This window comes from Raphanus sativus, unplaced genomic scaffold, assembly GCF_000801105.2.
Source record: "Raphanus sativus cultivar WK10039 unplaced genomic scaffold, ASM80110v3 Scaffold0697, whole genome shotgun sequence".
NCBI lineage: Eukaryota > Viridiplantae > Streptophyta > Magnoliopsida > Brassicales > Brassicaceae > Raphanus > Raphanus sativus.
Window position 1 is genome coordinate 1 of NW_026616014.1, and position 23956 is coordinate 23956.

General features: G+C 34.4%; 2 protein-coding genes across 4 annotated transcripts; both read right to left on the reverse strand.

Moving 5' to 3' along the window:
• Window positions 1-14394: 14394 nt before the first annotated feature.
• Window positions 14395-23054, reverse strand: LOC130502816 (uncharacterized). Of its 2 annotated transcripts, none has more exons than XM_056997551.1 (6): window positions 22439-23054; window positions 15742-16148; window positions 15542-15668; window positions 15169-15480; window positions 14880-15092; window positions 14395-14787 (listed from the first exon to the last, which is right to left on the reverse strand). In XM_056997551.1, the coding sequence occupies exons 2-6, from the start codon at window positions 16134-16136 to the stop codon at window positions 14473-14475; spliced, it is 1362 nt and encodes a 453-aa protein (XP_056853531.1). In that variant the 5' UTR covers window positions 16137-16148; window positions 22439-23054; the 3' UTR covers window positions 14395-14472. The 2 variants fall into 2 exon arrangements, with proteins under 2 accessions (XP_056853531.1, XP_056853529.1); XM_056997549.1 differs by lacking the exon at window positions 22439-23054 and adding an exon at window positions 16329-17100.
• LOC130502815 (uncharacterized) lies at window positions 18813-22430 on the reverse strand. 2 transcript variants are annotated; one of them, XM_056997547.1, is made up of 5 exons: window positions 20474-22430; window positions 19835-20378; window positions 19652-19751; window positions 19254-19588; window positions 18813-19184 (listed from the first exon to the last, which is right to left on the reverse strand). In XM_056997547.1, the coding sequence occupies exons 1-5, from the start codon at window positions 22200-22202 to the stop codon at window positions 18851-18853; spliced, it is 3042 nt and encodes a 1013-aa protein (XP_056853527.1). In that variant the 5' UTR covers window positions 22203-22430; the 3' UTR covers window positions 18813-18850. The 2 variants fall into 2 exon arrangements, with proteins under 2 accessions (XP_056853527.1, XP_056853528.1); XM_056997548.1 differs by lacking the exons at window positions 19254-19588; window positions 19652-19751 and having other exon boundaries at window positions 20474-22428.
• Window positions 23055-23956: the final 902 nt, after the last annotated feature.

Sequence of the window (23956 nt, forward strand, 5' to 3'; positions counted from 1 at the left end):
TGATCTATTTCTACAGTGGAGATTTTTATTTTAGAGGAAAATATAGAAGTATACATTGGAGATGCTCTAAAATATTTTTGTAAAAAAAAAGACTATAGCTCCTAGGACTGCTATTGTAAGGAACAAATCGCAACACCTCTCTCTTAACCATGACTCCATTAGCTACTCGTCACTAGTACTAGGTTATATAAAGTTATTAAAATTTTCAATTTTCATCAATGGAATCAATATGAATAAACCATATGTACGTGCACTTAACTGAAATCATATGTATAGATAATTCAAAAGCAATGCCACTTTTTCTTTAAATTTCCTTGAATTACTGTAGCGGTCTTGTCAATTCTAGCATGGACCCATAAATATTTAACGTGGTCACTCGTATAGTATATATGATACACTTTTCTTTTAAGTTATATTTTTCTTCTTCTTTTCGGTAAGAATTTTGTTTTGAATACATCTTTTCCGTATGATATAAAGCGTCAATTTCATTGATGATAAAAACAGTGTACTTCGGCCCTACAAATGTTACCTCTTGAAAATAATCCAAAATGTTATGAGTAGAGTCTAAGATTTAAGGATCGATCAAATCTTTAATACGACGGAGTTTCCAATGAGGAAGAAGATGAACGGGAAGCAGATATCGAATATGAAATTTAGATTATAATGATCCAAAAATATTGCAATATGTCTTATCATCAAACTAAATAATTAAGCTGGTGGGATACAATTCACATTCCCATTGAATGAAAAGATTAAAGAAGATGATTCTGTAATCCAAATAAGTCGGTTTTCTAAATTGTTTTGATTCTATTTATGAAAAGAAATAATGAAGATTTGGGAAGATTTTGTACCAAGAGAAAAAGGGTGTGAAACTTGCTTTATGGGGAACAAACGAAAAGGGTGACTTGATATGGTATGTAGATGCATGCTGAAAGTGAGAGGCACTTTTTCTTCCTGACAAAAAGGGCACTTTCCAAATAAATATACGTCTTGTTCGTGTCGGTGACACCAAGGACACGTTAATTAACTTTGAGAAGCAACGCTGAATGATGAAAAACGATAAACGTAAGAATATATGAAACAATTACATTAAGAGGCAGTTTTATGTTTTTAATAACATAATGAGACAGTTTTTTCTACCGACACATTTTTCTCTAACTTTATCACATATAGTTCAGTTTTTCAAATCAAAACAGAACTGCATTGTAAATAATGGGACCCACTTTTATTTATCTCTCTCTCTTATTAATCTACTTTCATCTCTCTCTTTTTTTTTTTTTTTTTTTCAAAAAATCTCATCTTCTTCATCTTAAAACCTGTGAATTTAATCTCTCAAATTTTATAATCATAAATGACACAAAAATAAAAGAGAAGATGACGGAGAGTTAGACAGAAATGGCGACGATGACGGAAATGGCGACAAAGACAATAACGATGACGTAAACAAAAAAGGCGTTGAGGACAACGATAGATATGTTAACCACACCAGCATAGATGACAAACTCATTTTTTTTATGAATCTCAAGCTCGATATGCCGTGTTGTGTCTCGATTCATCCTTCCTCGTCGTGATTCATTGTCGTGACCTTCCCACCTCTCATATGCGTTCTGAAACTGGCATGATAAGCTTGAAGCAACAATGGCTAATTTAGGCATTTTTGTAGACTTGGTCCCTAAATTTATTTGTTATTTATTTGATAACCCCAATACTTTTTAAATGTAAAAATTGGTACTGAATTTCGTCTCAAACTTTAGAAATTAAATTCTAACCATTTGTAGTACGAATACATCTATAAAAATACAATAAAACAACTACAGACACACATATATGACTTAAACGAACAAAAAAATATGTACACCAAATTGTACAACAGTACACATGTAAAACAATAAACAATGTACACAAACTTTTTTACCATTCATATATACAACAATACACATGTACATGGGATTCCCATGTAAAGTGTACATATGTAGTGTGGTGTACATGTGAACAACAATAAGGTAGTGTACATGTGTACAACAATATGGTAGTGTACATGTGTACATCACTAGATTAACGTGTACAATATAAATATTATATTTTTAGATATTTACATACACATATGTTTATGATATATGTTAGATGTCCAACATGTTGTAAAGTTGTGTACACATGTTAGTGTACATATGTTAGTTAGATTTACACGATATATTTTCAATCACCATCTATATATAGTGACATGACATATTTTCAATCACCTTCTGTGTACATGTGTACATGACATGGAGTATACAAAATCACATTGTACATAAAACAACAATCTTTCTATATAGAAGCATGCTCCCATATTGAAACAAATCGATGAGACAAGATTTGCGGAAAATATTTCATAGGCACACATGGTTATGCATTAAAAACATATGTTTTGACTATCGACAAGGATTAACGTGTACAATATACATATTAACGTATACAATATACATATTATATTTTCAGATATTTACATGTACACATATGTTTTTGGCTATCGACAAGGATTAACATGTACAATATACATATTATATTTTCAGATATTTACATGTACACATATGTTTGAGATACATGTTAGATGTCCAACATGTTGTTAAGTTGTGTACATATGTTAGTGTACATATACACATTAAAGGTTGGTGGCATACATGTGTACAACAATATGATAGTGTACATGTGTACAAAAATATGGTAGTGTACATGTGTACATCACTGGACTAACGTGTGTAATATAAATATTATATTCTTATATATTTACATGTACACATATGTATAGATGTCCAACATGTTGTAAAGTTGTGTACATATGTTAGTGTACATATACACATTAAAGATTATGGTTTATGACAAAAATACAATATATAGCTTTAATATTTTTTTTACAATGTGTACATGCGACGCGTACACTAGTGTACATATGAATTATTTTGTACACGTGGATAAATAAATTTTGTGTACATAATGTCATGTGCATATGATATTTATACAAATATTATTAGAAATAACGTACACAAGAAATGAATTTAAGATATTTATCATCTCACTCATTTTATTCATTTTAAGATGCTTTTGAAAGTATGGACCAAATAAAAAGAATTTATTTGAAAATCAGAAACATATGTTGCAGAAACAAAACAAAACAAAATGGTATGGACCAAATGTTGTAAAATCAAAAAACAAAATTCATGGTTTGGACTGCACATTTAAAAATACCAGGTCAAATTCGTGGATAAATTTGAACAAATTGGAAGTTTGAGATAAATTGGAGAATAAACAAAAATTGGAGGACCAGATGTGCAAATAATGTAAAATTCACCATTGTTGCTCCAGAGAAGCTTTCTCTTCCATCTGCGACCAAATCTGATGATGCTCTTCTCGATCTGCGGATACAGAAAGGATGAAACAATTTTACTCTAACACCAAATTAGTTGAGCTGTAATTTGAAATAGTCGACAACGGAGCTCTCCGACCGCTCCTTCACGTTAGTCATGGCTTGAAGATGAATCGAGATGACATTTAAATGCATTGTTTTCCACACCACTGTTCTTTTTATTATAGAAAGAATTACACTCTAGAGCAGTTTCTGAGTTTATTTTATATCCTAGGACAGTTTGTGCTATTAACATAGTTTTTCTTAACGAGATTCACTTTATAGTTATAACTTAACCAAATAAAGTTGTAACTAATTGATATTTGATTTCTACGGAATTTAGTCACAACTCTTCTAGCAGACAAAATAAAATGGGTCCCACATACCTTCTTTTTCTTCATTTTTTCTTCTTAAGTTCTTTACTTTTTTTGTATAATGATTGTTGTTTTCTTCAGAACTTTTTTCCACAAAATATATTTATAATCAACATCTTTATTATTAACTCTATCTTTTGAGATATGTCAAGGTATATCTCTGATGGTAGTATAATCATGTATACAATGGTGTCAACAGTGTGATAGATTCAAGCTACAATCATGGCGTTAATGTCTTCTCGCGTCGCCGTACTCTGTCTCCTTTCTTCTACACAAATCTTCTCTTTTGCAACCTTTGAGGTTCGATGAGACGCTTCAACGTTGTTGTCCTCAACCTCTCTTCCACAGTACCTTTAGAGATCTTTGTGGTTATCTCAGCCTCCCTATGTGTCTCCGGTGGAATATAAAGGGAAGCCACTGCTACATCCCAGATTAGAACGCCGTTATTGAACCTTGAACTCAAGTTTCCTTAAAATTTATATTTGGTCCTTGTAATTTTAATTATTTTTACTATTGTCCCAAAATTTTCAGACTTGTAAATAAGTCCTCATTAATTAATCCAAAATTTTCAAATTTTCATTCTAGCCCCTATCAAATGAAATGGACAAATATATGTACTAAAGTTCTCTAAGTGAGCAAATATCATAACTTGAGCAATGTACAGATGAATCAGTGTACATGTGATCTTTTGTATGATGTTGTACATGTAGACATTGTTATATATTTGTACATGTTGGCGATATTTGACACATTGAGTACCTTACAAGTATCATTTCCATACCTAAATTATGTGTTCAACAACATCATTCCATAACTAGATTAATATTATGTATCCCATATTATTGTATACATTTTTAAACATATATGTACATAAATAATATATAAAAATATATATATGTACACAACAACGATTGAACACATGTACACATATGTTACATATATTTGTCCATTTCATTTGACAAACGATTGTACACATGCACACACATTGCATTTTAGAACCTAGCAAATGAAATGGACAAATATATGTAACATATGTGTACATGTGTACAATCGTTGTTGTGTACATATGTGCATTCTTATATATTATTTATGTACACATATGTTTGAAACATGTATACAATAATATGGGGTACATAATATTAATCTAGGTACATAGACAAGATAAAAAATATAATATCAATGTTTATGGTATGATGTTCTAAACAAACATTCACTCAAAAATGAAAACTCATTCCATTAATGTAAATCACACTTTTTTATCCTTACAATTACAAAGAGAAAATTAGTGAACATGTTTACATGTTAAGTTGGTGACGTACATGTGTACAACAAATATGGTAGTGTACATGTGTACAATACTTGATATACATGTGTACAATAAATATGGTAATGTACATGTGTACAACACTGGACATGTGGATGATAAAGCATTTGTGTATGCGGTAGTGTACACATCAAATAGCTTCAAAAGTTATAGTGTACACATATATCGTTACAACAATGTATACAATAAATGAATCATAGCCCATGGAAAAACAAGTTGTGCTTATTTGCATATAACAAAGGTTAAAATGCACATTAATAAGTTTGGGGCAAAAATCAAAGGTCATTTCTACAAATCTGAAAGTTTGAAGTCCAAAATGAAAAAAATAATTTGAAGGACCAAATGTGCAAAAAAATAAAATCTTGACCATTGTTGTTTCCAAGCTTCCACTCTATGACGGAGAGGATGACCCACAAGGATTCTAGACGACGACAATAGATATGAACACGACGGAGGTGATTTTTCTTCTTCGATGACAAACGAGGCAGCAGAGTGGTGATTCGCCTTAGAAGCTCGCCGTCGAGCAATCACAGAGAGCCATTTTTATTTACAACAGCTTCACATAGAGCTCTGTCAATGAAAAATGGTGTGGCCGTTCAGTGCTCGCTGATGAAAGAGAATAAAAAGTTAAATATGAAACTATCGTCACTACAGATCTTCACTACAGATCTTCCATTAAAGAAAAAAGGAAGATGAAAAAGTTAAAGATGAAATTATGGTCGACACATATCAACTATTAAAGAGAGAGAGAAAATAAGATCAAACTTGTAGGACCCATTTTGTTAGACGAATAAGTTTAGTTAACTTGTAGTCATGATAAACTGTCTTAAGAGCAATAACTGCTTTATTTTGTAATAAAAATTCAGAAACTGTCCTATAGTGTAAATGACTCAGAATATATTATGTACATGTCGTATCGCTCACGAGAGTTCTAGCTTGAAGATTCTCAAAATACAAATATATATTAAATATTTTCAGTTAAATTTTTTGTAAATTAAAATACCCATAATTTTATCACAAAACCCATAACTAAATTCAATATATTGAGAATTCCCAAGCTAAAACTCCCATTAGAAATGCTTTTATTTTAAGTGCTGCACCCTATAACTCTGCTTTTCTTTTTGTAAAAATTTCGAGTTTTTAACTACATATGAGGTTTAACAAACTAGATATTGATATCATGTTAGGTTTAACTCAACACTACTGAATCAATTGGTCAATTTTTTTTATATATATTAATGTTGTCTTTTATAAACTTTTGATGTGGATTGCTCAATCGTCGCTCTCGTTTTCTACTTCATGATGTGAATTGCTCATTTGATTTTGCTGCAAAGACAAGGACACAGAAAAACTTATATGTAGTAGAGGTCGTGCAATAGTAGTCGTTGATCTGACAATGATAAATAACATGGATCAACTATATATGTTTTTTCAACATATAATTTTGATTTTTATTAAAAAACATATAATTTGTTACCTTTGCTTACAACTTAATTAGTTCTGAAAAAAAAACTAGCCCATAAAATGAAAAAAAAAACTAGATCATGAAAGTAATGGAATTTAAGTCTAAAATCTTCATTTCTGTACATCGCCCATCATCGATAATAATTATATGTAGATACATTTCCTATAAGTCTTCGCTTATATCAATTGTAAGGAAGGTTCCATTTAACTCCACATCTCCTGTGTATTAAAGGAAAAGCATTGTTATTTAATGCACTCATATTATGTTTGCCACGTGGCAGATTCACAGCGATTTGAGAACAAATACGTTTACGTATCACGTACAGAGGGTTTTCGGCTAAACTCTACATAAATACATTCACACTATATACTATTTTACGTTTGTTTCAATAGAAAAATCACATGCACGGTTCTACGGGTTATACAAAGTTTTACATAAAAAGATAATTTACAAAAAATCATTATTGTCTATGCTTATTTTATTTTTACTTAATTTATTTTAATAGAATAATATCTTGCATGTGTTATTTTGAAAAAAAGACTTTTAGTGTTACGGTATCCCCTACATATTATTTGGGAATCATTTAAAAAATATGAACCTTAGTTTTGTAAGAATGAAAAAATGACCCCATCCTATATGTCACTTCTGTATGCTTTCTATATCCTATTTCAAAGAATTCTAAAGCACCTTATATAAATTATAGTCTAAAAATTATACTCTCTAGCATTACTTGATCGCATATATCTTTCCTTAAATAAAACCTACGAAATTATCTAATGTAATTAATATATATATATATATATCGTAATTAATAATCTTAAATAATAAAGATTTGATAAAAAATTGTATACTTTCTATCATTTTTGTTTAATTTTTTATTATTAAAATAAATTACACAATTACATTAGTGATATAATAAAAATTAGATTTTTTGTATATGTTATATTTTGAATTTTTCAAAACGAGTATAAATTACTAAAACTTAAAAATCTTATATAAACTTTTGTGATCAAAGTTTATTTTTTTTTTATATTAGGATACAATGATTATAAGACCGTATGAATAAATAATTTTATTTTAATAGGTTTATATATATATATTTCATATCGTTTAAATTAAACTATACATCGTATGAAAATACATACTAATATTTTGATATTTGCATTGAACATATATTGAAAAGTTAATATTTTAATTTTGAAATCTTCATTGTTTTTCTAAATGATAATAAATCATTGAAACTACTAAACATCCACATTAAAAAAAATCGTTGGTGTAAAATTTTATTTCACAAATATGCAAATAATCATAAAATCATATGAGTTGAAACCTCATTTAATAATATCAATATTAAAAATAATATCTATGTTAATATAATTAAATTTAATTACATATTATATACGACAAATAAGAGTGATTGTTTTGATTTATTTACCCTAAAATAATTGCAAAAAACAAGAGTGATCGTTTGATTTATATGCGCACACCAATTTATTACATATAGTAATTTATTTTTAATTATTTAAAATATATAATTATTATTTTATAATTTCATAATTTGCCGAAAAACAGAAAATAAGTAGTAAATATAAAATATTGCACAATATGATGCGTGCAATTGATATATGCAGTACATAATTTTTATAAGTTTCAGCAAAAAGAATGTTTGTATTAATTAGAAAGATTGGTGAATGAGCAAAGAAGGTATAAATAATTAAAATTTAAAATCATGCAATTAATTTATCAATATCTGAATTATTCGAAAGTTTCACTAAAAATGTATACTAATATTAATGAAGAAATTAATGTCTTAGTGTCAAATGATGATTTGTTTATGTTCTTATAAGTTATATTTTTGTAACTAAAATAATACTAGAAAAATCAATTCGATTGAATTAAACAAACACAAACAAAACCAAAATAAAACGAACCAAACACAAACCAAACTAAATTAAAACTGAATCGAACACAATCCAAATCGAAATAAAACCGAACACAAATCAAATCAAACTAATTTGAATTGACTTTAGTTAAGGGTCTCTTAGACTTTAATAAACAATTCGAACATAAATCCGTATTTTTTTAACAAAATCTAAACATATAGTTAAACCGACATGTTTATCCTTAATAAAACTGAAATATTGCTGATTTATAGGGGTGTCAAAATGGGTCAAATGGGTCAACCCAACCCATAACCCAAATGGGTTGACTGTTAAAGGGTCATGGGTCAACCCAATCCATTTATTAAATGGGTTGGATTGACCTATGACCCATTAAATTGAATGGGTCAGATGGATTAATGGTTTACCCATCAACCCAACATCTTTATAATGAATCATTTTTAAGTTAAGACCAATTTGATTGAATTAAAAAAAAATATTTTTCTGCTTTTTTGGAAAATTGTGTTTTTCCTCTTTCGAAAGAAAATTACGTTTTTCGGTTTTGGCGGGAAATTGCGTTTTCCGGTTTTGGCGGGAAATTGTGTTTTCTCGGTTCTGGCGGAAAATTGTTTTTCCCGGTTTTGGCGGGAAATTGTTTTTCCGATTTTGGTGGGAAATTGCGTTTTACGGTTTTGGCGGGAAATTGCATTTTTTCGGTTTTGGCGGGAAATTATATTTCTCGTTTTTTGCGGAAAATTGCAATTTTTTCTGTTTTGGCGGGAAATTGCGTTTTTCCGGTTTTGGCGGGAAATTGTGTGTTTCTCGGTTTTGGCGGAAAATTGTTTTTCCCGGTTTTGGCAAAAAATTGTTTTTCCGATTTTGGCGGGAAATCACGTTTTACGGTTTTGGCAGGAAATTGTATTTTTCCAGTTTTGGCGGGAAATTGCGTTTTTCCGGTTTTAACAGGAAATTATATTTCTCGGTTTTTGCGGAAAATTGCAATTTTTCGGTTTTTGCGGAAAATTGCGTTTTCCGGTTTTGGCGGGAAATTGTGTTTTTCCGTTTTTGGCGGGAAATTGTGTTTTTCTCGGTTTTGGCGGAAAATTGTTTTTCCCGGTTTTGGCGGAAATTGTTTTTCCGATTTTGGCGGGAAATTGCGTTTTACGGTTTTGGCAGGAAATTGTATTTTTCCGGTTTTGGCGGGAAATTGCGTTTTTCCTGTTTTGACAGGAAATTATATTTCTCGGTTTTTGCGGAAAATTGCAATTTTTTTGGTTTTTGCGGAAAATTGCGTTTTCCGGTTTTTGGCGGGAAATTGCGTTTTTCCGTTTTTGGCGGGAAATTGTGTTTTCTCGGTTTTGGCGGAAAATTGTTTTTCCCGGTTTTGGCGGGAAATTGTTTTTCCGATTTTGGTGGGAAATTGCGTTTTACGGTTTTGGCGGGAAATTGCATTTTTCCGGTTTTGGCGGGAAATTATATTTCTCGTTTTTTGCGGAAAATTGCAATTTTTTCTGTTTTGGCGGGAAATTGCGTTTTTCCGGTTTTGGCGGGAAATTGTGTGTTTCTCGGTTTTGGCGGAAAATTGTTTTTCCCGGTTTTGGCAAAAAATTGTTTTTCCGATTTTGGCGGGAAATCACGTTTTACGGTTTTGGCAGGAAATTGTATTTTTCCAGTTTTGGCGGGAAATTGCGTTTTTCCGGTTTTAACAGGAAATTATATTTCTCGGTTTTTGCGGAAAATTGCAATTTTTCGGTTTTTGCGGAAATTGCGTTTTCCGGTTTTGGCGGGAAATTGTGTTTTTCCGTTTTTGGCGGGAAATTGTGTTTTTCTCGGTTTTGGCGGAAAATTGTTTTTCCCGGTTTTGGCGGAAATTGTTTTTCCGATTTTGGCGGGAATTGCGTTTTACGGTTTTGGCAGGAAATTGTATTTTTCCGGTTTTGGCGGGAAATTGCGTTTTTCCTGTTTTGACAGGAAATTATATTTCTCGGTTTTTGCGGAAAATTGCAATTTTTTGGTTTTTGCGGAAAATTGCGTTTTCCGTTTTGGCGGGAAATTGCGTTTTTCCGTTTTTGGCGGGAAATTGTGTTTTCTCGGTTTTGGCGGAAAATTGTTTTTCCCGGTTTTGGCGGGAAATTGTTTTTCCGATTTTGGCGGGAAGTTGCGTTTTACGGTTTTGGCGGGAAATTTCATTTTTCCGATTTTGGCGGGAAATTGCGTTTTTCCGGTTTTGACAGGAAATTCTATTTCTCGGTTTTGGCGGAAAATTTCAATTTTCCGGTTTTGTCGGGAAATTGTTTTTTTCCGATTTTGGTGGAAAATTGCATTTCTGGTTGTGGCGGAAAATTTTGTTTTTCTGTTTTTTTGAGAATTTATTTTTTGATTTTTTGATTTTTTGATTTTTTTTTTAATTAAAATTTTTTAAATGGGTCAGATTTGACCCAACCCAATAGACCTATTTAACTTGTTAACCCATTAACTTGTTAACCCATTAACCTGTTAACCCATTAACCTGTTAACCCATTAACCCATTGAATCAAAAATAAACAGTTCATTTGGGTTAATGGGTCAACTTGGATTGGGTCAACCAATGGGTCATGACCCATTTTGACACCTCTACTGATTTAACATCATTTGTCAATATTATATATTTTAAATATTTATTATAAAATTTACCCTGCGCCAAAACGCATTTCTTATCCTAGTTTATCTCGTATTTACCCTCACAATATCCTTACTTTTGCATAATTTTAGACGTGTATCACACACCCATCACAATCTTTTCGGCTTTGTTCACTGTTCATCGAGCTCTACTATGACACCTGTTCTAAAACTCGGCCGAGTCACCGATTTTGCGGCCGAGAATACGGTGATCGGAGCTGTAGCGTGGCGAGTTAGGGGTGATCGGTATCATTATACGGTGAGGCGAGTTATGTCCGCTTGGACCGTAGAATTGCATAACGCGGCGTATACAAAGTGAAAACTCGGAATCTCAAAGTTCACTTGAAATCACTAAAATAGCGTGATTCTCAAAAAATGAGACTGGAAGTGTTGCATAAACATATGATTCGAAGTTGTAAACATGATATCGTTTCTGACTGAAACGGGTGGTGGTTTCTGTCATGTCTGGTGGTTGCCAAACGAAGAAGATGATATTTTCAATTTGACTTCACGATTTTCAATTAGTTTTTAAAGGCCCAGGTAGTTATAATATTCATAAGCCTAGTCCGTTAGTTGTAATAATAGTTCTTTATACTTTTAATTTGCATGTACTAATAACAATTTTTGTATTTTTGTTTCTTCTCGTTATCAAGTAGATCTTTTTCTGTATTAATTAAGTAGATCTTTTTCTGTATTAATGTAACTAAATAATAATAATTATGATTTATGATATACTTTGGTGTTTAATGAATTTTTTATATATTTTAAACTAAAAATATATTAAAAATTATTCCCCGTGTATACCCCGAATTTATCCCGATTTTTCGACAACTCGCTAGGCATGAGATTGCCGCACGGATAGCGCGTAGCGCGATTCCAAACAGGGCTATGACATATCTCTTCTTCTTGGGATTGTGTTTACTTTCACAACTTAACTGTGCATTTACGATGAATACAAGATCAGATCTTTTTTTAAAGTAACACGTAAAGGGTTTTTAGTCAAAAAAACACTTAAAGGGTTAAAAAGTTTAAAATGTAATCAGAAATGTGGGGTGCATAGCAAAAAAGAAAAAAAAATCTTAGAGTTCCCTGGCACGTACATCTGCACTAGGGAGACGAAGTTCAAATGAATGCTCTCCAGGACAACAGTAACTAAATTCAAGTAACATTTTATAGCTACCGAAGTATATACAAAAAATACAACAACCTCTTTTGTACATATGTTGCAATTTGTAAACTCATTTGAACTTATAGTTGATAAAAGATCCAATTAATATGACGAAAGTCAGTATAAAACAAAGACAAAATCATTGTCATTAAATAATTCTTTTCTTTTTCGATTGATCAGTACGTGATTTCAAAAAGGCGTAGGGCAGCCAAGGGGTAAAAGTAAAACAGATAATATATTTTCATAGCTTTTTTTTTTCCTCAAGAGTTTTTTTTTTCATTAATGATAAAAGGAAATGGTCAAGCCTATTATAAATCCTAATACAACAAACCGAAACCCACAAAATAAACAGGCCAAAATGGTTTCTCAATTGGGCCTGAAACCCTACGTCCCACATTGCAGAAACCCTAATCTTATCTCAACACCCGCGCACCGCCGCCTCTCAAATCGATCTGTTCGTTGAAGGGACACATGGCGTCATCCTCGACGTCGAGGGGCAACTTGACGGCACCGCTTGTTGTTACTTCACCGCCGGAGACCGAGAACGCGGATTGCCGGACCACACCAGCTCACCAAGTCTCCGTCGATCTTCACCTCGAACATCTTTACTACCATGGGTCTCTAGAATCGGAGAGAGAGGCAAAATGCCTCCGTGGCGATATCTCCTCCACCGCCATTTCTTGCACATACCCAAAAGAACTCCGCCAACTACACCATCTTTACCGTCGGGGAGCTTCCGCCTCCTCCAACAAGAACACAAACCAAAGAAACTAAAAGCTAACTAAAGAAAATAGACTAAACCCTAAAAGACTAGGGACCATGAGCCGGCGACGCAAGGCAGTGAAAGCCTTTCTTCCCGGAGACTAGAACCGAGCACGGCGGATCTGAAGAAGTTTCCCCGTCACGGCGACAAAAGACCGGCGGCGGCGGAGCTGCGAGAGCCTCCACTTCCCGGAGAAGAACCGGCGGCGATGGATCTGTGGTAGCCTCCATCTCCCGGACGCAAACCTCGAACCTGCGAGCCAATCTTCTCACACCGTGGGACTCCACCGGAAGCGTCTTCCCTCCAAGCGAGGAGCCACCGAAGAGAATGGCACCAATCCAGAGCTCAAACAAAACTACCCGTTAGAAAAGGCGGAGAAGCGGCAAAACGGAAAACCTTGACAGAAAGAAAAAGGAACCGGCGACGGCACGGACGCTCACACGCCGTCCGACCGCCGGTTCCGATCTAGAGCTCTAATGTTGTTGTCTTTATGACAAGTTGTATATATTTTCGTAGCTATTTTCGTTATTCGTCAATATTTATTTTCTTAATTTCCTTGTTCTCTTATGAAAATAAAAAATAAATAATTTGGGTGTACCCAAACCACATTCACATATTATCCATCCACAAGTATATTGTAGGCCCCCTCTTGAGCACTGGGCGAGTAGCTACGGTCCCTTTTCATAAAAATAGAGTGATACTTCCGAATTCCTACGCTTGCTTTCACATGTTGTTAGTATCTAATAGTATGCTAGATTGTTAGTACATTATTCTTCGTACATACACTACAAGAAAACAAATAATTAACGAGGGCCATTTTCCTCGTTAATTCCTCGTAAAAGGAGGTTTACGAGGAATTAACGAGGAAAAGCCTTTCGTCGTTTTTCGTCCGTCGTAAAAAAGGATTCGTCGCCATTTCCTCGTAGAATAGCGAGGTTTCGATTTCCTCGTAAAGACGAAGTTAATATTTCGTCGTAAGTTCCTCGCCCCCTTTCCTTGTAAATCACTCGCCTAGTTTCCTCGTACAAACCACGTGAACCACGCGTCGTTACTTACACGTAAGATCCTTGAAATCATATCCTCGTAAATTCGATGTAATATCCTTGAAAGGATTTCCTCGTAAAATCGATGTAGAATCGTTGAAAGGTTTTCCTCGTAAAAACCTCGAAAGCCATTCCTCGTAAAGACCTCGAAAGACTTTCCTCGTAAAAACCTCGAAAGCATTTCTTCGTAAATTTCTCGGAAACATTTTCGTCGTAAATAACTCGTAGACTTCCATTTTTCGAATTAATAAAATATTATTTGATAAATATAATAATTATTAATTTAACAAAATAAAAATATTTAAATATTGGATTTATAAATAAATTTTAAATAAAATTCACAAGCAACAAAATATTTTATATATAATTAAGTTTTGGATTTTATAATACATAAACCGAAAAAAAACTAAAAAAACTAAGGCTCGTTCATCGCCTCGTAGAATTCCTCGCTCCTCCTCGTAACATCCTCCTCGTTATGTGTGCCCGATGACTCGCCTGGAATGGGATTTTGTTGTTTCATGTTCCTCAACAAAGCTTCCCATTCCGGATTTGTGGACGCTATAACGTCGATGAAGGCTTCGAGTCCACTCACACGGCTTTTGGTCGCGCCCAGCTCGGAACGCAACTGAGTGACTTCTTCGGTCTGTCTCTGAGCATAAGATGATGTCGCTCTCGGGACATCATTGACGGAACCGATCCCCAACGTACGTCCCTTTTTCTTAGGGACAACCTTAAAAACAAAAAAATTATATTTGTTAGTTAAATTTAAAAGGGAAATTTAATCAATTAATAATTAAAAAGATATAATGTTAAAAAATTTACCTCCTCGTAAATCTTATCCACTTCAGTTGTGGATAAGGTAACTGGTAATCCGTCGCCGGACTGCTGGGTCAGCTGAGTCTGGCGCTCTTCAACCCGAGCAATTACGTTGTTGTAGATTTGCTCGGACTTGCCATCTAAAAACTGGCCCGCCTTGTTTTTGTGGGTCCGCTCGTAAAGTTCCGGAAGAGTCGGGAGACGTCCCAACTCTTTGGCCTAAAAACATTTAAGAAAATTGTTAGAAATATATTTAATTATATTAAAAATAATAATTAAATATTTAATTACGTACCATTTTCAAACGGACACCGGCATGTGGTTTTTGGCCCGTAGAGTGTAGCATCGGGCCGTTACCGTGCTCGTCTACCGTGTTACGGGCGGCAGCACAAATGTTTGCGATCCTAATGGAGTTAGGATCCTTCCAGTAACGGATGAGGCCGTCCCAAACATCCGTGGTAAGCTCAGCGGGTTTGCCACGGGTGTACCCCTTGACGATCCAGGCACCCTTCCAGTTGCAAACCGTGTCCGACAAGCGAACTTGCGCCTTTTCGTAAAACGCCTTCCTCACTCTCTCACTGACCCCGATGGACCAATGATACTTTTGCTGCAAAAAAAAATTAATAATTAGTTAATAAAAAAAATAATTAATTAATAGAATTACTTACAGCGTAAATCTTGAACCACGTCTTTCGGATGTAGATCGGCGTCAATTTCCAGTTTGGATGCGCCATGGAGAAGTAACCTTTAATCGTCTCGGTTACATCTGTCGCAAGGGAATTGTCAACCCCAAACCTGGAAAAAAATGAAAATTTAAATTATTTAATGAAGTTATAAATTAAAATAATTATTTAAAAAATACACTTACCATAAAGTCCCGTCGGGTCTGTCGGGGTCTATGATTGGTAAACCAGCTCTGCCTGGCATACCAAGAATATCCTCGACAGTGTACTGCGAGAAGGGAACAGTAGGTGGCACCATGAGATCGGGATGAACAGCGGCGGGGATCTCAGGAGGAGCCATCGGAGGAGGCACCGGAGGAGCCATCGGCTGAGCCATCGGCTGAGCCATCGGCTGAGCCATCGGCTGAGCCATCGGCTGAGGCTGAGCCATCGGAGGAGGAATCGGAGGGAAGAAATGCTGAGTCTCGGGAACAGACTCCTGATCCGAAGAACCTGAACCGCCGGCACCTGAAGAAGAACCTGGCGGGTCTAACTGACTACCAGGCTCACCGAATATCTCCCTGTAGTGAGCAGTAAGCATGCGCTGGCGAACCTGCAAAAATATATTTTTTTGAGATTATGATCATCAATAATTAAAAAGCTATCATCAATAATTTAAAAATCTATCTAACAAACATAAAATCCGTAAACCTATCTAAATTCTCTAAACTAACCACCTAAATTAACCACCTATCTAAATTGTCTAAACTAATAAAGGGGGCGAGGAAATTACCATTTTCGGAGGAGAGAGGAATGGGAAAGGAGTTAGAGACGAAATGGGGAGGAAGTGGAGAGGAAGTTGGGAGGAATGGACAGTGTGAGGTTTGTGAGGTTGTATATATAAGTTACGGAGGTCTCGCAATTTCCTCGTAAGTTTACGAGGAATTAAAGAGGCCCGTGTTCCTCTTTCTCGTAAAAACCTCGTAAGATTACGAGGAAATTGCGAGGCCCGTCCCAAACTAAACGATAAATTAGCGAGGCCCGTCTTTTTGTTACTCGTAAAACCCTCGTAACATTACGAGGAAATTGCGAGGCCCCTCCCAAATAAAACGATGAAATTTCGAGGCCCGTCTTTCTGTTCCTCGTAAATGCTTCGTAAGTTACGAGTTATTAACGAGGTTATTTTCTAAACCTCTAAACTCTAAACCCCAAACCTTAAACCCCATCTTTCTTATATTCTACTTCATATATTCATAACATATCAAAACTCAAAATTTATAACCACAATTCTTTAACTTCTAATATCAATCTCTTCTTCCTAATTTAAACTTATACAAAATCAAATTATTTATTTAAATATAATCATTTGAAGATTTGAAAATATAATCATTTGAAGATTTGAAAATATAATCTTTTGAAGATTTAAAAATATAATCTTTTGAAGATTTAAAAATATAATCTTTTGAAAATTATAAAATTATTAATGGGGTTTGGAGTTTTGGATTTAGACAAAATAGATAAGAAAGATGGGGTTTGGGGTTTAGGGTTTAGGGGTTTAGACAACATATCTCGTTAAAACCTCGTAAACCTACGAGGAAATAACGAGGCAAAAAAAAAAAAAAAAAGCCTCGTTAATTCCACGTAAGCTTACGAGGGCGTTACGACGATTTGTGCTTACGTGGAATTAACGAGGCCCGTGTATTTCTTTTTTTCTACTTTCCTCGTTATTTCCTCGTAAATTACGAGGAATTACCGAGGTTTTCTTTCTAAACCTCTAAAATCAAAAACCCAAACCACAAACACCATCTTTCCTATCTTCTACTCTTCATATTCCAATCCCAAACCTCAATCCTTTATTTTTCATTCAAAACCTCAAACTCAATATTCTTAACATTTCAAACCTCAAAATTTATAATCACAATTCTTTAAATTCTAATATCAATCTCTTCTTCCTAATTTAAACTTATACAAAATCAAATTATTTATTTAAATATAATCATTTGAAGATTTGAAAATATAATCATTTGAAGATTTGAAAATATAATATTTTGAAGATTTAAAAATATAATCTTCTGAAGATTTGAAAATATAATCATTTGAAGATTTGAAAATATAATCTTTTGAAGATTTAAAAATATAATCTTTTGAAAATTATAAAATTATTAATGGGGTTTGGAGTTTTGGATTTAGACAAAATAGATAAGAAAGATGGGGTTTGGGGTTTAGGGTTTAGGGGTTTAGACAACATATCTCGTTAAAACCTCGTAAACCTACGAGGAAATAACGAGGCAAAAAAAAAAAAAAGAAAGCCTCGTTAATTCCACGTAAGCTTACGAGGGCGTTACGACGATTTGTGCTTACGTGGAATTAACGAGGCCCGTGTATTTCTTTTTTTCTACTTTCCTCGTTATTTCCTCGTAAATTACGAGGAATTACCGAGGTTTTCTTTCTAAACCTCTAAAATCAAAAACCCCAAACCACAAACACCATCTTTCCTATCTTCTACTCTTCATATTCCAATCCCAAACCTCAATCCTTTATTTTTCATTCAAAACCTCAAACTCAATATTCTTAACATTTCAAACCTCAAAATTTATAATCACAATTCTTTAAATTCTAATATCAATCTCTTCTTCCTAATTTAAACTTATACAAAATCAAATTATTTATTTAAATATAATCATTTGAAGATTTGAAAATATAATCATTTGAAGATTTGAAAATATAATATTTTGAAGATTTAAAAATATAATCTTCTGAAGATTTGAAAATATAATCATTTGAAGATTTGAAAATATAATCTTTTGAAGATTTAAAAATATAATCTTTTGAAAATTATAAAATTATTAATGGGGTTTGGAGTTTGGGATTTAGACAAAAGAGATAAGAAAGATGGGGTTTGGGGTTTAGGGTTTAGGGGTTTAGACAACATATCTCGTTAAAACCTCGTAAACCTACGAGGAAATAACGAGGAAATAAAAAAAAAGAAAGCCTCGTTAATTCCACGTAAGCTTACGAGGTCGTTACGACGATTTGTGCTTACGTGGAATTAACGAGGCCCGTGTATTTCTTTTTTTCTACTTTCCTCGTTATTTCCTCGTAAATTACGAGGAATTAACGAGGTTTTCTTTCTAAACCTCTAAAATCAAAAACCCCAAACCACAAACACCATCTTTCCTATCTTCTACTCTTCATATTCCAATCCCAAACCTCAATCATTTATTTTTCATTCAAAACCTCAAACTCAATATTTTTTTTTATAATCGAATCACATGCATTAAGTCTGAAAATCAATCATATTAAAACACAAATACATCAATCAGATACATTTTCGTCATCACTAGAAACATCATCATTTTCATTAAACTCGTCTTCAACAGCTTCATCTGTGCCATCGTCGGTAAGATCTTCATACTCATGATTATGCGGATCAATGAGAAGAATGTCATCAATTTGTTGTTCAGGTTCCTCGACTTCATTTATCTGTTCTTCTTGCAATGGTGGTTCTTCTCCACTTATGATTCGTCCTCGAGGTGTAACTTTGATCACGGATAACCAATTTATTCCCGATTCTCTCATCCGAGGGTATGGAAGGTAGCTAACTTGATCTGCTTGTGAAGCTAAGATGAAAGGCTCGAATTTGTTGTACCTGAAAATAAAGAAAACATAGAAATAAGCTTATTCTACTCATGTATGCCAAATAAAGAATTTGTTGTACCTTCTTCCACCATTGACATCAACTACACCGAATTTGTTAAACCGAACACCTCTGTTGACGACGGGGTCGAACCACTCACATTTGAAGAGGACGCATTTCAGCTTCAATATCCCTGGAAATTCCACTTCGATAATCTCTGTCAAGATACCGTAGAAATCGGTTTCCCCTTTCACACATATTCCATAGTTACTGGTTGCCCGCTGTCTACCATACTCATATGTGTGAAAAGTATAGCCTCGTGTGAAATACATCTGTGAAGTGGTGACCTTTACATGTGGAGATTGAATTACTTCATGTAACCACTTAGGATAATCTGCATCGTCGTCAAAATCAACCTGCAAAAACAAAGTGAACGTTAAAATACAAATCATTTATGAATAAAGAGTTTGAGTTAATACATGACTCTTCAACCATTTTATAAAGTGTTGATCTTTCCTTTTGTCTACGTCAGTTGTGGATATACCAGGGAATGTTTCTTCGACTTGTGAAACAAATAGGCTGTAAAATCACTTTTTATATTAATTAATATTTGGCAATTATATATATGTGTTAATTTATATATACGTGTCCATTTATGTTACCTTTCAAAATAACGAATCAATGGATCCTCACAATTAAGTAGAATATAGGTGTGTGCACTATGAGCGTCTTCTTCACTCGACCACCAAACCTCTTTTGATTTTCCACCCAGTCGCCCAATCTGGCTAAAGATGTCTGGAACACCAGCAACTGCGTATGTTGGCGCGACACCACCATCATCATATCTCCTTGGAGCTCTTTTCCGAGTACGTACTTTTGACGCAAAGTAGTACGATGTGAAGTGAGAAGTTTCTTCCGTCAAACTTCCAGCAATTATAGAACCTTCAACCTTTGCAAGGTTCTTTGCTTTTCCCTTCAAATATTTCATGGCTCGCTCATACTGATACATCCATCCGTAATGTACAGGTCCACGAAGCAATGCCTCATATGGAAGGTGGACAGCTAGATGCTCCATTACGTCAAAAAACCCAGGAGGAAATATCTTCTCCAAGTTGCACAATAAGATGGGAATGTTCTCTTGAAGCTGTTCCACGACTTCTACTTTAAGGGTGCGGGTGCTCAGATCCCTGAAAAATGCTCCAATGCCTTGTATATTCCAAAAACAATTATACACATATTAGTCATATATATTTCAAACTAAATCATTATATATAAAATAACTGCAATAATAAATATAGTACCTGCAAGTGCTTCATGTACGTTTGTAGGAAGTAGCTCCGCAAAAGCAAAGGGAAGTAGTCGTTGCATAAAGACATGACAGTCATGACTCTTCATCCCAGAGAATTTTTGACCCTTTTCAACGCATCTAGACAGATTTGAAACATACCCATCGGGGAATTTCACTTCTGATGCTACCCAGTTGAACAACACCGACTTTTTTTCTGAAGACAATCTGAATATCGGAACAGGAACTTGCCCATTGCTGTTTATATGTAACTCGCTTCTTGAGCAAATATCCGGCAAGTCTAACCTTGATTTTATGTTGTCTTTTGTCTTCCCCGGGACATTCAATATTGTATTCATGATGTTCTCAAAGAAATTCTTCTCTATATGCATCACATCGAGGTTGTGGCGCAGAAGAAGATCCTTCCAATATGGCAACTCCCAAAATATACTCTTCTTGTGCCAGTTGTGATGAACACCGTAAGAATCAGGCATATTAGGGGGAACATGCCAATTACCACCACGAGGAACTGTTTCCAAAACTCCATAGTAATCGAGTTGCTTTTCAGTTTCTTCTCCAGTTAAATATGGAGGAGGAGTGTCTCTCACAACCCTTTTGTGCCTAAACAATGTCTTGTTTCTTCGGTACGGATGGCCAATGGGAAGAAATCTACGATGACAATCGAACCAACTTGTCTTCCTCCCATTCTTCAGTTGAAACGCATCTGTCGCTCCATTACAATATGGACAAGCTAATCTCCCATGTGTAGTCCATCCCGACAACATCCCATAGGCAGGAAAGTCACTTATGGTCCACAAAAGCATCGCTCGCATCGTGAAATTCGTCTTCGTTGAGCAGTCATACGTCCTCTCCCCTGTTGACCACAAATCCTTCAACTCTTTTATCAGTGGTTGCAGGAAAACATCCAGCGACCTTTTAGGATGTTTCGGACCAGGTATTAATATGGTCAAGAATAGCAACTCCCGTTGCATGCACATCTCCGGTGGCAGGTTGTATGGCGTAAGAAAGACTGGCCACAATGAATATTGTCTCCCTGACATTCCGAATGGACTAAATCCATCTGTGCATAATCCGAGATACACATTCCGGATATTGCTAGCGAATTCCGGATATACTTTGTTAAAATGTTTCCAGGCTCTTGCATCTGATGGATGTGTCATCTCACCATCCGTCTGAGTATGCTCGGCATGCCATCTCATCTTTCCAGCAGTCTGCTCTGATTGGTACAATCTTTTCAATCTGTCTGTAATTGGTAGGTACCACATCCTTTGGTACGGTACCCTATTACGTCCCCGTCCTTGCGGCTTGAATCGTGGCTTCTTGCAGAATCGACATTCTTCTAACTTCTCATCATTTCCCCAGTAGATCATGCAGTTGTCGATGCAAACATCTATCATCTCCGAAGGCAACCCAAGACTATACACCAGTTTCTGAATCTCATAATAAGAATCAGCAGACACATTGTCTTCCGGCAAATACTCTTTGAACAAGTCTGCCCATTCATTCATGCAACTTTCAGGTAGATTGTGATCAGTTTTAATATTCATCATTCTAGCAGCCAACGACAATTTAGAGAGACCTTCTCTACAACCACTGTAAAGTGGTTGATTCGCCGCATTTAACATTTCATAAAACTTTTTTGCATCTATGTTAGGTTCTTCATCTTCATCATGAGCTACAAATGCATCAGTTACCATATCATGAACCCTATCAAAATCTACCATCTGCTCCTCCTGATGGTAACTAGGTTCATTATGCAAATGAAGAGCAACCGGTTCTTCCTGAAAATTGCTATTACTACTACTAGCTTCATTCTGATCATAATTATTATAACCTTCTCCATGTTGAAACCAGATATAGTAATTTGGCGTGAAACCTCTATTTATTAAATGCTTCCAAACATTTTCACGATTTGCCAATTTCGAATTGTTGCATTTCCGACATGGACAGAACATCTTACCGCTTTCTAGGGCGAGCGGTGTGGAATCTGCTTGATGCATAAATGTCTCCAGTCCCGCAATGTATTCTTTCGTCACTCTCCCGTTAGCATCTCTATGCATATACATCCACCTCCGCAACTCGTAGACATTCCCAGAGCCTGACATTTTTTTCCTTTCACGTTTTTCTTTTTTTTTCTTGTTGGTGTGTTTAAAATGATGTTGAAACTTCCATATTTATAGAAAATTTTCGAATCTGGTAGTTGAAGTTTTGCGATGAATTTGCGAGGAAAAGGTAGGTAGCAAAAAAAAACGTGCTTTAAAATTCTTCGTTAAGTTCACGTATATCATTTCCTCGTAAAGGTGACGTAAATTTACGTTGATTTAACGAGGAAATTATATTTCCAGTTTTCCTCGTAAAGATAATGCAAGCTTTACGTGGTTTTTACGAGGAAAATGTATTTCCTCGTAAAGACCACGTAAAGTTACGTGGGCTTTACGACGAAATGTTATCTTCGTTAGTTTACGAGAAAATAACGAGGTTTATTTCTTTCGTTGTAAATTCCTCGTAAGTTCCTCGTACATTTACGAGGATTATATTTCCTCGTTAACTTTCCTCGCCAAAATGCTGTTTTCTTGTAGTGATATATAAAGATTGCTTGCATTGTTAATCATGTTAAGTACTTTGCCAGCTAAACAATGAACCAAAAAAAGAAACGTAGTGGCTTCTTAGCTTAATCACCAAACATAAATATAGTTGCTTCACATAATCTGATAAAAAAGTCATTTGATACTGTCAATTTTTTTTACAATGTATAAAATCCAAATTATACGTTAAGGTAGATGAACTTCCAATCTAAAACTAATTGATGATAAAAAGAATGGTCTATCTATTTTATATATTACTTAGGATCTCTTCCAATTACCGAAAAAATATTTTGTGTCCAAAAAGCTTTTTTGAAATGATGATTCTTTGAGTATTAATTTTGGAATGTCCGGATAAAGATCGATGAACCAATTTTAGAACAGATCGATGTGGATCGGATTAGACTAAGTGGATCGGGTTTTAATCAGTGGCGGACGCAAACGTACCGGTATGGGGTCCTGTGCCTCCTACTCTTTTTATTTTCTCTTAAATAATTTAAGTATATTTGATTAGATATTATATAGTTTATGAAAAAAATACTAAAAGTGACCCCAATCTAATATTATTTTTGATGCTTTTAACATTGTGCTCCCAACTGTAAATGTGTCTAGATCCGCCCCTAGTTTTAATACCATATTAAGGTAGATAAACGTTCGATTTAAAATCAATTGGTGATAAGAGAAATTGTCCACCTATGTAAATCTTACATATTATTTATGATCCTTTAGAACTACCGATGTGACATTATATATAACTAAAATGAAATGATTGTAGGTTTTAGTGGTATTCATCTTGCATTTTTAAATACTATTTGGAACACTAGTGATTTCATTTTGCATTATATTATTTTCATATCCTTTCATGTGTTCAAATTTGAACTCAAGTTCAATCGATA

Coding starts and splice junctions, on each gene's coding strand:
- LOC130502816 (XM_056997549.1), bottom strand. Junction 15,669..15,741: donor AGACCCGACGGGACTTTATG/GTAAGTGTATTT, acceptor ATTTTTTTCCAG/GTTTGGGGTTGACAATTCCC. Junction 15,481..15,541: donor CGTGGTTCAAGATTTACGCT/GTAAGTAATTCT, acceptor TTTTTTTTGCAG/CAAAAGTATCATTGGTCCAT.
- LOC130502815 (XM_056997547.1), bottom strand. CDS start 22,202: ATGGTAGATTTTGATAGGGTTCATGATATGGTAACTGATGCATTTGTA. Junction 19,752..19,834: donor TTGATTCGTTATTTTGAAAG/GTAACATAAATG, acceptor GTGATTTTACAG/CCTATTTGTTTCACAAGTCG. Junction 19,589..19,651: donor TAAAATGGTTGAAGAGTCAT/GTATTAACTCAA, acceptor TTGTTTTTGCAG/GTTGATTTTGACGACGATGC.